This window comes from Stegodyphus dumicola, chromosome 11 (genome assembly GCF_044657685.1).
Source record: "Stegodyphus dumicola isolate Sdum_Otavi_A_Nest chromosome 11, ASM4465768v1".
Lineage (NCBI taxonomy): Eukaryota > Metazoa > Arthropoda > Arachnida > Araneae > Eresidae > Stegodyphus > Stegodyphus dumicola.
In genome coordinates, this window is record NC_140778.1 from 64914441 (window position 1) to 64931800 (window position 17360).

General features: G+C 31.7%; 1 protein-coding gene across 2 annotated transcripts in view; it reads left to right on the forward strand.

Annotated features, from left to right (window-relative positions):
* LOC118196619 (uncharacterized) overlaps positions 1 to 13416 on the forward strand; it is a 38007-nt gene extending 24591 nt beyond the window's left edge. The window contains exons 6-9 of one of the 2 annotated variants that reach the window (XM_035368090.2): positions 3449 to 3829; positions 11053 to 11082; positions 12684 to 12740; positions 12830 to 13416. In XM_035368090.2, coding sequence (XP_035223981.1) covers positions 3449 to 3829; positions 11053 to 11082; positions 12684 to 12723 — 451 coding nt within the window. In that variant the 3' untranslated portion in view covers positions 12724 to 12740; positions 12830 to 13416. The remainder of the gene's footprint in view (positions 1 to 3448; positions 3830 to 11052; positions 11083 to 12683; positions 12741 to 12829) is intronic. The other variant, XM_035368089.2, reaches the window with a different exon arrangement.
* Positions 13417 to 17360: the final 3944 nt, after the last annotated feature.

Below are 17360 nucleotides of genomic sequence, written 5' to 3' on the forward strand. Positions count from 1 at the left end.
ATCCTTATCTTCAGCACAGATGTTTTTATTTTATTTGGCTTATAATTCCTTACCAAATGTAGTATTTCATCTCGTTATGCTCCATCTTTGATATGATTTAAAACAAGTTCCTCCTCATTATAATTCGTTTCCGATAGCGAAGAAAAGTGACAGAGGTTATTGAAAACAAAAAAATTTCTATTGACAAATTAGTCGGTGTTCTCGACACAGCAATTATAGGACTTGAACAGCGGAACTTTGTAACTGAACAAGAAATTATGTCTGTTTAATAGAATTAAAGAGAAAGTATTATCACATGAAACGAAGCAAAACTTAAACAACTTACATTGAAAGAAATGTTTAATAAAGTAAACAAATAAATATTAAGCTTTTTCTTTTTGCAAATTTTGATACCCTTTAGATCATAATTGTTCTTTTTTCATAAATTACGGTTTCATGTTTTTAATTTTAGAATTTCTGTATGCCATCTTACGAGATTTAAACTGATGATCGATAATCCGGAATCGCCGAAGTCCCGATGAGTCCGGATTAACGACTTTTGACTGTATTAGCAAAATGACTTAGCAAATTTTTCTTTCACTTATAATATTGTTTCACTTGTATAATTACAATATTGACTTATATCACTTATAACATTGATTGATTGATATTGATTAAGTTTTAGAACTTGCCTGTTTTGAAAAATGTTTTTCATTAAAAAAATTAATGTATTAAAAAATTCTGAAAATAATGGGACATAAAATACTTCATTAGATATCCTTTAGCAGATATTACACTTTTCGTGCACTCTTAAGTTCAGCTAATTTTTTCATGTAAGATTATTTAGTTCTATTCTTTCATAAGGATTACTTCTGGTAGAGGGTTCAAAGAAATGTCATGTTACCTTATTCTTTTCTATGACTCACTTCATATATGTTTAATAGGATTTTAGTCCTAAAAATATAGAGGAGTTTTGATTACTTCAGGACAGCTGTATGATAACCACAGGCGAACATTAAGAGCTATATATTTAGGATCGTTATCCTGAGTAGAATTTGAATGTGATTAGCGTTGTAAGTTTTCGTTAAGAATATTTATAGATTAATACTGATATGTATTATTTTCTATAAAAAGAAAATTTCTACTCAGATTCAGTAAAACATTCTCAAATCATTAGGGCTTCATTCCCTTGCTTAAATTTAATAGGTTAATTAACATATTATTACGATATTTTCTTACTTCACTTTGGTACGGGGTTCGTGTGGATTTGGAGTGAAAAACAATGACAGCACTTGATAAAGTATCGAAAATGTTGACTTTGAAAATGTTTTCTGAATTTCTCAAAACTGTTATTGGACTTTCCACTCTGATCAGCAATCATGTAATTTTAATCAAAAGTTACAACTTTATTGGTCAGTGTTCTCGGGACAGCTCCAAAACACTTCGACTACAGTCATCAAAGAATTACTGTAAACATGCTGAAACAATAAGCGACACAGCCTTCAAACTGTCGGGCAATAACGGTGGAGCAGTGCAAAGCACCAGAGTACAATTCCTGACTGCTCGGTCGTTCTCAGAACTCCACATACTCTTGAGACTCTCCACGCTACAACACGAGTTGCATTCGATGATATTATACTAAAGTACAACTCCCGACTCCTCGATTCAGTCGTTCCTGGAGTTCAGCATATTCTCTCGACGATGCACTAACTGCGATACACTAAGAAACTCTTGCGGTGCACTTGTGACTCGCTGACCGACTGCCAACTCGATTGACTCTGCGTGTACCAGCAGAATTTATATAGCTTTTGGCTTGTGTTTGAGAACATTCTGGGCTAAACCGGTAAGAATTCGTTCCAGAAAGTTCTCCATCCGTCAATGGCATGTCGCCAAATGGGCTATTTCTCCAAATGTGGCAACCCTACACGTGTTTTGCGGGGAAACTCTTACTGCACCTGGACATTTCGTAACAGTATATTTCATATTCAAGGCTTTATATAGGTTTTGCACCATAATAATTCATCCATTGAACCTAAATATATTGAATATTGACTCATTTCAAACTTAACATTGTCCCAGTATTTAAATATTTGCTTACGATAAATTTTATGAGCACCAGGCTTATTTTTCTCATTTTCTTGTTGATGAAGAATCTTCTTGCTGATCGCCCATTATATCCATTAATTTTAATGACTCTTCTAACAGTTTCAGAGATGATCAAAAATTGCTCTAAATCTCTCGCAAGTTTTACAACACTAATTTTGGGGTTTTGATTGATTTTTCTTAGGATAAATTTCTGATTTCTTTGTATTTATCTTGTAATGCGTTCTGGACTTCAGTGCATTTTAAACTGTTCCATGCATTTCTATTGTTTTAATAACATTTAAAAAGATTAAATGCTTTCTTCTAAGGATATTTCAAAATTATAAAATTTTTAAATTCTTAACAGAGCTTTTCATTAACATTAGGAGCTTGCCATGATCATTTCAACTATGAAACTGTTAATATGTTTTGCTAAATAATTTCCAAATGCAAACAGTAATTCTTATGCTATATATTCATTTAAAACAAAAAATTATTACAACAAACTTCCGTCTTCCAAAACATTTTAACAAAACTAAGTATCCAGATTATTATGTGACTTTTTGATTAACACTTCGTGAATACATTATTTGATTACTCATAATATTTGGATAACATTTATTTTGCCACAGCAGAGCTTTTTTTAAATCAGCTGGATTAAAAAAATTTAAATTTATATTCTTAAGAATTTCTTGCTTTTAAATAGTATGGTGTGTTAATCAATAATGGACAAATTCAATTTAAAAGATAACTAAGTTATATCTTGTCAAATGGCAACAAACTTGAATGAAAAGCGAGATAGCCAAAAATCACATTTCGAGTCCTATTTGGGCTAAAAATAATTCATGATTCATTTTGGTATTTATTAAATCTTTTGGTTAACTTTTGATTAAAATTACATGATTGCTGATCAGAGTGGAAACTCCAATAACAGTTTTGAGAAATTCAGAAAACATTTTCGAAGTCAGCGTGAACCTTTTCCTGTGTGGCTGGTATGTGTATGTCCTACACATTCAGTATATTAAATAAGGGTCAATGAAATTGAGTTTATTATAGTGATTGAATTTGTTTTTAATATGGTGCAGGAAATAGGAGGCCCTATTGATTTATTGTTCTGATCCTTACTGACTGAATAGTTAGTTGCCTAATTGACTTTAATACTTCAAAAATTAATCTCTGTAGCTCATGTGAAAAGGTTAATACTGTCAATAGGCATGTGCTGAAATACATTTTTTGATTACTTCAAATATTGTTTACTTTTATTAGGACTTGAGTTATTGTAAATCTATTTATCATAGATAACTGCCATAGTAAAGACAAATTTAAATTTAACTCTTAGCTTTCTCTTTCCTGAATATGCTATACGAAACTGTAATTTCAATTTCAGAGGTAGTCGAGGAAATTATGGTGGTGGATATGGAGGGCCTCAACGAGGTAGTGGATTTGCCAATGGTTACAGAGGAAGATTTGATGGACCTTCATTTGGTGGAGGTCGTGATTTTTATCCAGAGCGTCCTTATGGTGGCAGTATGAGTTCAAGAATGAGGCCTTATCCAATGCCATATGAACGTCATTCATTATCTATGGGCCTGAGGGATGAGTATGATTATCGTTCTTCACTTTATTCAGTTCCTTCGAGAGATCCGTATGCACGGCCATCAATACCACCTCGAGATTTGTATGAAAGAAGACCCTCTTCATATCCAACAGCTAGTGATTATTTGTACTCTCGCAGATCACCTCCACCTCCAATTTCTGCACCTTCAAGGTAAAAATAAAAACTTACATTTAGTCTTACATTTTCATTTCTTTGAATAAAACTGAAATCTCTCTGCATAGAATGATATAGAAGTTTGCAGTTTTTAGACCAAATGAATAATGCTTGGAATAGCATTAAGCTTATCCAATATTATCCACAGGCTGGAATTTTTTCCTTTGTATGTTGTAAATTTTTTATTGATTATTTGTATTTACTTTTATATTTATTCCATGTGTTATTGAATGATGTAAGTTTTTTATTGATTGATTATTTGTATTGTTTATTTTGACTGCAAAGCTTATCAGAAAGGATTTAGAGTAAATGCTTTCTTCTAAGGTTTAAAAAAAACTTATTTTTTGGGGGGGGGCTACAATTATGTTATCAAGACTGTAAATTGCCGAAGTACTGTAGATTGCAGTGATGCAAACAATAGTTACGGTAACCCTAATGCAAGGAAGGAAGCTTAATTGTAAGTAACTATCTAAGAATATTATTTTAATTTAGATGAAACATTAATTACATTTGTTGTGAATTTTGCTTACATGTAAATACACTGAACATCAAAATCAAAGGATAATGGAAAAAATATGCTCACTAAGTTAATGCTGTAATTATTTATATTAGTTAAATACAATTGAACTCAAGATTGCATTTCCGCATGTATGTTAGTGCAAGAAATGCACAAATTCAGTGAATGACAATGTTGTCTACAATAAAGGCAGGTTGAAATTTCAGTCTGTAGTGTTGCTTAAAGTGAATGTGGTTTCTGACAGTGATTAGCATTTAGTAGTTATGGCTCACCGGCATAATTTATGTGAAGTCAAATGTAGAATTGAAGGAGGTCAAACATAAATGAAAGTTGTTTAAGATGTTAATATCTATCAATGTGTCAAGAGTTTGGGGCCACTTTTTAAGCATTGGATCAATTGATAGACAGCCTGGTCAGGGGCAACAACTACATCAGAAGAACGTTTTCTGTTGTCAGCTCGAAGAAACCATGAAGTGACTGCAAGAGATTTGGTTTTAACCCTGGCTGCTGCAGGAACTCAAATTAGCCATTCTACTGCTGCATGAAGACTTAATAAGGTTCGACTCTATGCAAGAAAACCAATGGTTTGTGTCCCACTCACTCCAAATTCCAGAGGAACCCATTTAAACTGGTGCTGTCATGTTCAGTGGAGCCAAGACGATTGGACTCAAGTTTTGTTTACTGACAAGCTTGGGTATAGTCTGAACAGTAGTTCTAGATGTATTTTGATGTGGAGAGAGGAAGGAACACACAACTTGCCTTCCCTTGTCCATGAAATACCGTATTTGGCGGCATATAAGACGCACTTATTTTCCTAAATTTGGTCTCAAAAAAGTTACCTGCGTCTGATACGTGAAGGAGACAGGTTAACTTTCGATACTGAATGTTATTTTTAGCCTGGATAAAGGCCTAGACACACATAACTTTTTCTACATCTGCCATAATTATTTTGCACATGCGTGAAATATCTGTTGCCAAAAAGCGCCAAAGCTCAAAGCTTATGTCGAAGTTCGAACATGTTCGCCGATCACATTACGTCTATGGAGCCTTTCCTTCTTTACATAGACTTTCTTTGACTCAGCCAACACATGTGTCGGTATCGGTGCTACTTTGTATAAACGTGTCGGTATCGGTCCTTAAAACTATTTGTTAAAAAAAAAAATACCCTGGAAAATATGACTACAAGAGATTAAGCTATACAATTCAGTATAAACCAGAAGTGTTAAACTATGCCAAAGTGCATGAAAACAGAGCAGTAGCAAGGCATTTAGGTCTACCACCTACTGAAAAAATGATACGTACTTGGCGACTGCAGGAAGATCAACTGAAGACTGCTAAAAAACAAAAACATAACCTTTGATGCCCAGCTCCATCTTGGCCTGAACTTAAAAATGCCATAAAAATGTGGGTGATAGATAAGAGGAAATATGGGATAAGTGTTTCAACCAAAATGATAATCAATGAGGCCAAAGGATTTGCAGAAAAACATGGGAATCAGAACTTTTCAGGGTTTGAGGGCTGGGGCTATAGGTTCATGAAAAGGCAAGGCTTATCAATGCGCACAAAAACAACTATTGCATAGAAAATGCCAGCAGATTATGAAGAAAAAATACTAGCATTTAATAGGTTTGTTATAAATGCACGCAAGAAAACTTCTTTTGAGCTCGGTCAAATAGGAAATAAGGATGAAATTCTACTCATATTGATGTACCGTCCAACAAGACTGTGAGTATTAAAGGGACTAAATCAATAACCATAAAAACCACAGGTTATGAAAAAACCAGATATACAGTAGTTCTAACATGTTGTGCTGATGGCACAAAACTACCGCCGTTTTTCTTTTTCAAAAGAAAAACTCATCCGAAAGAAAAACTTCCAACGGGTGTAATTGTTCATCTTCATCCGAAAGGCTGGATGGACGAAGCTGGAATGAAACTGTGGTTACAGAGCGTATGGGCGAGGTGACCTGGTGGACTCTTAAGAAAACCCTCTCTTTTGGTTTTGGATCAGTTTAGCGCCCATAGAACTGAAACCATAAAGAATAAAGTGAGAGAATTCAAAACCCAGATAGCTGTCATTCCTGGTGGATTGACGAGCCAATTGCAGCCTTTAGATGTATCGGTGAATGAGCCATTTAAAGAAAGTGCAAGAACGATGGAACAAGTGATTAGGAGAGCCACATCACGCCCTCATACCCTCAGGTAGAATGAAGTGGCCCTCTATTTCACAAGTCTGCGAGTGGGTAAAAAGATCTTCAGAAGGACGTAAAGGCTGAAGTAATTGTTAAGTCCTTTAAGAAGTGCGGAATCAGTAATGCTCTTGATGGAACAGAAGACGATGCATTATTCGAAGAAGGTGATACAGTCAAAAGTCGTTAATCCGGAATCGTCGGGACTTCGACGATTCCGGATTATAGATCATCAGTTTAAATCTCGTAAGATGGCATGCAGAAATTCTAAAATTAAAAATATGAAACCGTAATTTATGAAAAAAGAACAATTATGATCTAAAGGGTATCAAAATTTGCAAAAAGAAAAAGCTTAATATTTATTTGTTTACTTTATTAAACATTTCTTTCAATGTAAGTTGTTTAAGTTTTGCTTCGTTTCATGTGATAATACTTTCTCTTTAATTCTATTAAACAGACATAATTTCTTGTTCAGTTACAAAGTTCCGCTGTTCAAGTCCTATAATTGCTGTGTCAAGAACACCGACTAATTTGTCAATCGAAATTTTTTCGTTTTCAACAACCTCTGTTACTTTTCTTCGCTATCGGAAGCGAATTATAATGACGAGGAACTTGTTTTAAATCATATCAAAGACGGAGCATATCGAGATGAAATACTACATTTGGTAAGGAATTATAAGCCAAATAAAAACATCTGCGCAAGATAAGGATAGTGCTGACAAATCAACTTCCAATTCATTACGCGCCGCGTTCCCCCGCCGAGCAGTGTTAAATTGATAAACAGATTTCGGATTTCAAAACATACTTTCGCTTTAGATCCTTTACATGTTAACAAATATATATCGGAAATTCTATTTGATATAATCGAAAGTTTAAGCTTACTTTTATAAAATTGCTCTTACAGTCTGCAAAAAATAATAAGCTGGATCCAATTCGAAAATTAAGGAACAACGCAATCATAAACATTAACTGAAATTAATTAGATAATTTTAGCTTATACGTCCATTATACATAAAACGCGCACGCGAAAACGTATTCTGCACTTGCGCACACTCATATGCGCAGTCGTAAAAGGTCTTACGCGCACACGTAAACGCCTATGTGCATGTGTCAACGCGGCACATGCGCAGAAAGTTTTTAGTTTTGAGGTCCGGATTATAGATCATTCCGAATTATGGGTGTCTGAATTAACAACTTTTGACTGTACTAGCGATGACGGAAACGGTTAGTGATGACGATATTCTCGTTTTTGATGATGATGATAGTGAAAAGGATTTTTATGGTTTTGAAAGTGATTAAAGTCTAATTTCATGATAGGCAACGTTTTCCTTGAATCTGTGTTTTTGTTGTTTCTGTTTTATTTTGTATTATGTTTGATTGCTTGCCGTTCATTCATTTATTCATTATTGAAATTTACATATCACGTTCAAAATAACTTGCCGTTTGTTAATTTTCCTTAATAAAAATATGTTTGGTAAATGCATTCAATGATTGTTTATTTGGCTTTTACGAAACGTGAGAACTAAAAGAAACCACATTTTAAGTTATTGTGGTACCGTGCTGTCGTGCATACTATTAAAACTTTTTTATCTTGTGTGTGGCCTTATAAATAAGGGTGCGTCTTATATGCTGTCAAATACGGTGTCTATTTTTCGTGGCCACAGTTTATCGTGACAAATGGCCGCACTGAGCTGCATATCTTTCAAGGATGTTAACTACTCATGTTGGTGTTGGAGTTGTAGCTAAAGCGTACTTTGTCTTTCTTAAATAAAAATCGGGATTAATCTAAAATAAAACTACTATTTGTTTCATGTCTTAAATTAATACAAGTAGGCTGCCTTTACATTAAAGCCAATGAGAGAAGAAAAATCAGTAAGCTGCCTTTACATTAAAGCCAATGAGAGAAGAAAAATCAGTAAATCCTGGCATTCACCGATTCTAGCGTATAGATACGCAACATTGGCCAATCCCGACCATGTTAGTTTATTGCCGATTGACCTCTAATCTAATTTGCATGAGGAAAAACGAAACATTAAGTCAAGAGCTCGTATATGTAAACAAGGTGTTAGAACCCAAAGTGAAACTGTGTAGGGGTGCTGTTGGCCCAGGATTTTTGCTAATGGATAACCATGCTTTGCCTCATCGAGTATATGTGGTGTCAGAATACTTGCAAACGAGAGCTATCACTTGAATGGATTGCCCACCTTACTCACTTGATGTGAACCCGATTAAGAATGCCTAGGATGCTTTAGGGCGCCGAATTTCAGCATGGCAGACTTTTCTCCCGGACCCTTGAGGAGCTGGAAAGTGCAATTTCACAAGACTGATCAACAGTTTGGTAAAGTATATGAAATCAAGATGTGAGGTATGCATATCTATCATAGGTGACCATATAACATATTAAAAAAAATTCTACAAAAAATGACTTAATTTTTCAATCATTTTCCAGTTTCCATAAATTTGGTTTTAATTTCAATATTTCACGAATAATTAACTGTGAAACAGTGTAATTTATGTTAACTAATGCTTTCGTATAAATTTCTATTAATATTTTTTTCATTAAGTATAATTTATGTTTTATTTTTGTCATTATCCTTTAATTTTGATGATTAGTGCAATTTTAGTCAAATTATATTTAAATTATAGTATCCCTTGTATAATGTAACAAGAAAGGTTTTGAGGGAGAAGTGCCATCTGAAAAATTGTTACCGGCTTCATTTAACATGTGGCTATCTTGCGATATATTGCAAAGCAGGTGATGATTTTGGCGACTTATTTTTGATGCCAAATTTGATGAGAAAATTTGGCAACAACTTGCCAAACTCAGCAACATTTTTATCTGATCCCTATGTAACTATGTTTGCCTTCCAGCAATCTCAAGAAATCAAAAATACTGAAATTTTTTTTGCAGATTGCGTGAAAATTACGTAAGACTCAAGGTAGTATCAGTTTTCAGTTTAGGTTATTGAAAGATTATGCGAGTTTTCACTTATTGCCTTGCTTTCAGTATTCTTATTTTGAAGTGATAACTACTGATTGTATTTTTTCATACCTAGAAGTTTTTTTGGGGGGGGGGAGAATTCCAGAATTGTAAAGCATTTTTTGAAAAATATATTTCATCAGTTCTATGTGCATTCAGTGCATAATGAAACCGTATGCAAGTAACAATATGTAATTTTCTTATGACAATCCATTGCAATAATAAAAGGCATACAATTTTTTTTTTTTCAACATTGCAGAGAAGATTTCCTTACCCTTTTTTGTGTAATCATTTTTACATATAACTATGGACAAATAAAAATCGAGGTGCAGTTGAGCAATTGTTTGTGTTTGGGATCCACATAATTATGTTTGTGGTTTACAATAAAATGTTCAAGCCAGCATTTTGTAGTTTATCTAACTTATTTGCTTCCTTGGTATCAGTATAAATAATGTGTCCTGCAATGTTTCTTTATGACATTCAATAACGGTTTTGCCAATTAGTTTAGAACAGTGACTTGGATTCTGTGCGCAATCTACCCATTGTGGTGGAAGATCATGCCCAGCGTTATTCTTCTTGCTTAAAGTGAAAAGTTGTTCGTCTGTTTCAGTAATTTTGTTATACGCCAAATTTCAACATATGCTAAATAATTAAAGTTGTAGCACATACTTTATGCATATAACTGTTTCCAGTCTACAGTTGCATTGTGGCTCATCTTCCTTCGGAGTTTACAAAATTCAATATATATCATTTCTTAATACGAAAAATAGATGAACCTCTTAGGGCAGTTTTGATTCCTTTGAACCAATTTTAATCCTTCTTATTACGGGGTTCTTTCTTGCAGTGCCATTTTGCTTTCGAGTTATGGATAAACACAATTTCATCTCGTTTTTCTAGCATATTTTTCTGTCATGAATGATGCCTTTTCTTTCAAAAAGTTTGATTGCATGCTTTTTGTTTTGGGGCAATTTCTAAATTACTTTCTTTGACAACTTTTTTATTTTGCACCAAGAGGGATTGCTTTATCTGCAGTATTGGAAATATATAAGCAATGAGGTGTTTTATCCGCAGTGCAACAGTCCAGTAATTTGGCTGGTCTGGCATTTTGACAGTGCCAGATAATGTGAATAAAATTTTATGTTTTTCTGTAAAAAATGTTTCTGCTTTATTGAATAGTAGATGCATAGAAAAATGTAACAGTTTTACACAATAGCTTTGCAAACATATTTAATGACTACAACTTGTTATTAAATAAATTTACTTGCTATTGAATCATTTTTTATTTTGAAATAATTTTTTTTTTTTTTTTTGCCAAAAATGGATTTTTAAGATCATTTCATACACAATGAATATCCATTATTTTCCCTTGAAAAGCGTTCAATGTTTTATCAGCATTATGCCAAGTATGACTGTTAGCTTTAGCCTTTTGTTAAACATTGAATCAGTATTAATGAAAACTTTTTAATCTTTGATTGCATATTATTTGTATGTATGAAATCAATCAATTCTAATGTTTAATTTTGTACTTTTTGTAGGTCTTACTGGTACAGCGATGGTATTGGAGAGTAAGTATTTTATTTTTATGTAATTACTTGGAATTATGTAACATTTCCACTCAGTCTGGCCATTTCTTGAAATGGCTGTCCAGAAGCCGGAAATATGCAATAATTTATCAGACTCCATGATTCTGATGCAGAATCTTTATGAATGTGTTATCGAATGTGAATGTAATACGTAATTCACATACATATATATTTAAAGTAAATATTTAATATTTTTAGTTTATTCTGTAAACTTGTGTAAATATTTTTGTTTATATAGTTGTATTTAGGTTTTATTTATTTTGTGTGTGTTATTTAGTCAAGTGTATTTTTTTAATGCATAATGAAACATAAACTAAGTAAAGGAATGTCATTTTGTAATTAGAAAATTTTAGAAGATCTCTTCCTAATGGAAATATTGTTTTATATTAGTATTCATAGTTTTATTATCCATAAATTATTTTTAAATTTAAATTGTAAACTTTTGGGCTGAGAGACGATGGAAAACAGAAATACCTAGCATATTTAAAACTGGTTTAATCTGTTTTAACTTCCATAGGCATTTTATTAAAAGTTCGTTTAATTATGTGGATGCTAGTACTGCAATCTCTCCTAGATTTCCATCTCATCATCCGGTTTCTCATTAGATCAAAAAATCTCTTTGTTTTTAATTTTTAGCTTGAGTGAAATGTTTTTCAACAATAAATGGAATTTATTGAATTATTGAGATTTAAAAATTAGGCAAATTCCGTTTTCCAGCTCTAATGATTTTCAAAATAATTCTTCTCGTTGAATTTTATTTTTTTCTCATTACATTTTATTGTTCTTATTAAATTTTATTTTATCTGAATCCTTTTAATCTAATGTAGACAGCTGTAGATTTTTATATATGAAGATTCAAGCAATATTTAATCAGTTAGTATTTGCATTTAATTTTATTTACTGCAATTTATAGTACACTGCCCAGTGTAAATCTCCTGGTTTTTAAGATTTCAAGATTGCTATGGCTATCAAGGCAGTTGTGAGGGTGATATAATGATAGAATGCAGAACATCCTGTAACACTGATAGCCAGTTACAGAGACTGTAAAATATTTAATCTTGTTTCACAAAAATAAATGGGAAGCTTTTAAGGTGGAAAATCGCTAAGAACCCACTGATAAAGATTCTAGGGATAACGGATTGAATAATTAGACAATTTACAAAAGTTCTTTACATTCTGCTCTTTCTGGTAGTTCCTCATCTCCAGTGCCTGCTTGATATGCAGATTGTTTTAAAATGTGTAATTTTGTTTTAAAAGAAAGCCACTGTCTGCCTCAAAAGGAATTTCTTATCATACTGAACTTTAAATTATTAGCAAAGAAAAATATAAAAACAGAAATTCTTTCTGAAAAACAAGCTTAATCTAATTATATGCAAAAATGTTGAGAAACCAAAAAAAATGTACATAATTGTGTGAAATGATGTATTAAAACATAATTGAATTTTTATAAATTGAAGAAATTATACTTTTTGCTTCACTAATGAAATTTTTTGAAAATGTTTAATGTATAATTTTATGTATGTGCATTAATATTCTGAGTTATTCGAATTAGTGTTGGATTTTTAATCCATGGTAATTTTCAGGATTTCTGAAATGGGATTGAAGCCATCCTTGTATTATTAACTCTGAGCTTCTTAAATGTATGAGTGGTATTACTTACAAGCTTTGAATTCATTTTTATTGAAGGTAAATGCAGAAATGTGTCATTTACATGTTTATTTTCTCGTAGATCATCAAGATTAGCTCCTCCATCTGCTACCAGGCGACCCTACTTTTGAGAACCAAAATGGATGCATTTTTTTTACATTTGACTTTTGTATGAAAAGCAGTCATAATCATGGAACATCAGAGCTCATAATTTTTAACAAATAATCATCCACTTATCCCATTAGCACAAACATTTATTAAATGTAATTAAATAGTCCATATTTTACTATGGAATGCAAATCTAATATTTTCATCAATGAATTGAAAGGTATTAAAATTCTTCAAATGATTTGCCATTTGTTGGGATCAGTGACCTGCAATGTGAGAAGTACTTTTTTTTTTTGTACTTTTCAGTATTGAATTGTGTGAATATCTTTTCCATTGTTAAAATATAATTGAGACATTTAAAAATAATCCTTGATTTCTTTTCTTGTTATTCAAAAATACTTCCATTACATTCATTATGTATAAAATTTGAAATATTTTAAGAGGAATGTGAAAGAAAATTAGGAATATTTCCTAATTTAAGTATTTAATCTGTTAAGCAAGCATTTTTATGTATACTGGATGAAAAATGGTTCTTGTTTTGAATAAAATGCATTCCATGTCTTTTGTTTTTTATGTTCATTTTATTTCGGTTTTCACTTACTGCACTACACATTTTCTTAAAAAAGTGTTATTCATTTTCCTTCATTCCTTACAGCTGAATTCTTTTAATTTGTTATTTGGTATAATATTTATTTTCCAGAATGAGATGGTGTGATTTTCCATATATAAATTTCGTTTAAAAGTCATACTTATTTTGTAATGCATTTAAGAAATCATTTAACTTCTAAGACAAAATAAAAGCTTGACTATCTGAAAAGTTCTGGAAATGCCAAATTCCGACTAGTTGAGTGTATAAAAATTGGAATTTATGATAGAAAAGCCAAATGAAAAAGAAAATTCTATTCTAACTTGTAGGGTAGAGAATACATATTTTCCTTCTGAGGCAAAGAGGTATATTTGCATCCCTGTACATAATGAAATTTGAAAAGAAAGAAAAAAATATATATATATACCATATTTCCTGGTTTATAACACATTTTTCTTTAATAATTTGTGTCTGAAAACTGGGTGCCTCTTGTACAGTGGTGAAAGACTTTCAACAAGGCAAGCTGCATACTAACGCGCGTTAACCCTTAGTATGTTTCTTTAAGTAGCCTGTTTCTGTAAAATATCACAACATTTGGAATTCCATATGAAGGCTCACTGCAATTTATTCTACTGTTTCCCCTGTTCGTTAACAAAGAGGTATTAAGATTTCAAATAAAATCGTTTCTAGTTCCTAACAAAGGAGTTTTCTCCTGAGTGAACCACAAAAGAATTTTTTCAGGACAAGACTCTGCAATAAAAGTGATTTGGGCATCTTATACCCAATATTTCATTTTAATCTGTTGTGTACTTTAGGGAAAATAAGATGGGAGTTCTGACAGTGATGATGAGTTGCATACTGAATAAATGTTGATTACAATAACTTAAGGTAATTTTTTTTTTGCTTATTAAATTGAGATCCAGTAATCTGATAAAAACCAGTCCATTAACCAAATAATTTTTTTTCAATTTTGAGGTCCCAAAATCGAGCTGCATACCGCATGAAATGCGGCATAAGATGCCCAAATTAGACCTTTTGCTTTATTTACAACACACTAAGCAGATTATGTACATTATTAATAAAATCTCTTAATTAGATCAGAATTACTGATTTTTTAATTTGCTTCTTTGAACATTCAGCCTCTCCATAAGAGCTAGATTTCAAATTAAATGGAGATGGTAAAAAATGATTAATGGATTGGCATTGTGATGCTTTTTAGGCACATTTTAATCTATGCTATTGATTATAGTAAGCTTGAATGAACTTTATATAAGTTCCAATAATGAATTTTAACGTTGGATATTTTTATGCTGTGTGGGGAAGATATGCAATTTTTGAATATTTTGTCATTTTGCCCTTGAATTTTATCTGGTGTAAGTGTGAAGAAAGTAATGATTGTAATAAAGCTAAAGATAAGGGGGGTATAGTTTCTATAGAAAATTTTAGTTTCCATGATTTGGGAATTTTTCGACGATTTTTTTAAACATTCTTAACATTAATAAATATTAAAATAATGGTAATATATTGAAATTATATTTAAAAAATAACATTAATTAAAAAAATCTTCTTTTTAATTTTTTTCATGATAAGAGTTTTCTCAGAGTGTTCAGAATTCTCAGAATATGCATAAGTTTTCTCTATAAAATTAATTTCACACTTTTTCCATTTGATTTTTTTAAAAAATATTTCTGGCTGTTTGCTGTTACAAAATTGGTAGGCGTAAATTTCTTCCGGACATTAGACATTACAACTTGGAAAGTTTAGAAGGATTTGAAAGCAAGATTTATAGACCCATCATTCCAGAATATTTTAGAAAATTGTGACAAAATGAAAAATTTCTCTATGGTATTAACACGTAATGGATGTATTTTGCAGAAAGTTTGCAATGAATTTCTTACTTTTTGGAGAACATCTGGAAGAACAATGAAAACATAATATTTGAATGCTTTACTTATGATACTAGAATCTTTTTCTTAACATGCTTTTCTTCCCTTTATTTTCTCTACTTTTCTCTTAGACACAAGTGTGAAAAATATTAAAAATGCTTCTAAATCTTATGACATGGACAGGCATTATAGAAAGGAATTATTTTATTAATAAAGAAATTGAAAACTGGCAATTTAAAAGATTCATCTAATATGACTTAATGCATCATACACAGGTCTGAAGCTAGGCATTCCCACCTGGTGCAATCACATGGAATATTAAACTTATCTCTGTAGATCCTAAATTTTGCTGACTAGTGCCTTTCTAAATTCTGCTTCCAGTGCCTGCTCTAAATTCTAAAAGTTTTGCTATTTCTACATTTTGTTGCTCGTGTGTGACATTAAATTCTAAAAATTCTGCCATATTGGCTCTGTAACCGGCCCTTTCCACATATAGTATTTCCTATTTTTCCTGAATGTTTAATTAAGTCCAAAAATTCTAAAATGAAAAGGAAGCGTGTTGAAGAAAGAAACTGAGAACATACAGAGAAAGAAAATTATTCTTCAAATATATATACAGATATTATTATGTAAATTACCCAGTTGTTTATAATTTCAGCCTTTACTATAATTTCCCGTTTCTATTTCCTCCCCAGAATGCAAATCGCCTAAACAGTTTTTAAACTGAGGTTTTTGGCGTGTAAGATAGAATGTGTTTTTAATCTCCGCTTGCTCGTTGCATTAGTTCCTGCCAGCTCTGATAATTTGCAACTTTTTGTCTTTGCATTATCGCTGCTGACATTTGAATTTGTTATGACGATAGAGTTACTGAGCCAGCTTAAATTAAAATTAAATTGTATAGTCTTTGACCACTTGTCCACATTTTTTTGTTAGAATTTGATTGTTCTTGTCTAATTACATCACCATAAATTGCATTTGAATTGGTTAGCATAAGAACACACCTTTAAGTTCTTTTTAAATAAGAGGCTTATTTAAACGTTTCTCTGACTTTTTAGTTACTTTGAGACATAGCGATAACTTGCTTCACATCTGTAGGGAGTTTTGGGACTATTTAACTTTTACCAGATCAATTAAACCCTCATAGGTACATTGTGGAGAGGTTGACAACTTAGGAGATAAAGTACGCAGAAACTAGTCAGAACATTGGTTTATGTATTCAAACAGATTTTTAATTGTTAGGAAAGATGTTTAAAGAGAAGAAAATTGATATAAATTAAGCCAAAATGTCTGGGAAGGCTTCAAATTAAAAAGATGCATAAATATTTTGTTGAGTGTTATTGCTACAAAACATAAATGTTTTGTAGCTACAAAAGTCATTAAAATATAAATGTTTAACAATGTTAACATAAATGTTAAATGTTAACATAAAAATTAAACAAAACATAAATGTTTTGTAGCTTTTAATGACTTTTTAATGACTACAAGTCATAAATGTTTTGTAGCTACAAAAGTCATTAAAAGCTACAAAACATAAATGTTTTGTAGCTTTTAATATATAATTATAATAATATTGTTTAAGAATCAATGACATAAATTGCATGTATTTTAATTTTATTAGATTGTGAAATTTTATTAGATTGTGATTTTAATAGGGACTTTTAACAATATTGTTAAAAAATAAGTAAAATTTAATAGTAATCATGTAAATCCATACTGACTAAGGTTTTCTAACTACCTAATTTAATTTATAATTAACTGCTTACTCTTATTCCTTAGCGTGGCACAAGGTTTAAACACAAAAATGTAAAAATTCATGTAAAACTTATTCTTAGTATCTAGTGAGACCTAAAATATTACAAAGCAACTTAGTGTCACCTCTGGTGCTTTAGTGGCTTATTGGAACCTTAAAGTATATTAACTTGGTTACAACCCCTGGAACTCTACACAGAGCTATGACACTAACCACAACTGACAGAGCCCAACTAACTTTCAAAACTAGTTAACCGTGTTCACATAAGGCCTCTCTTTTGTTC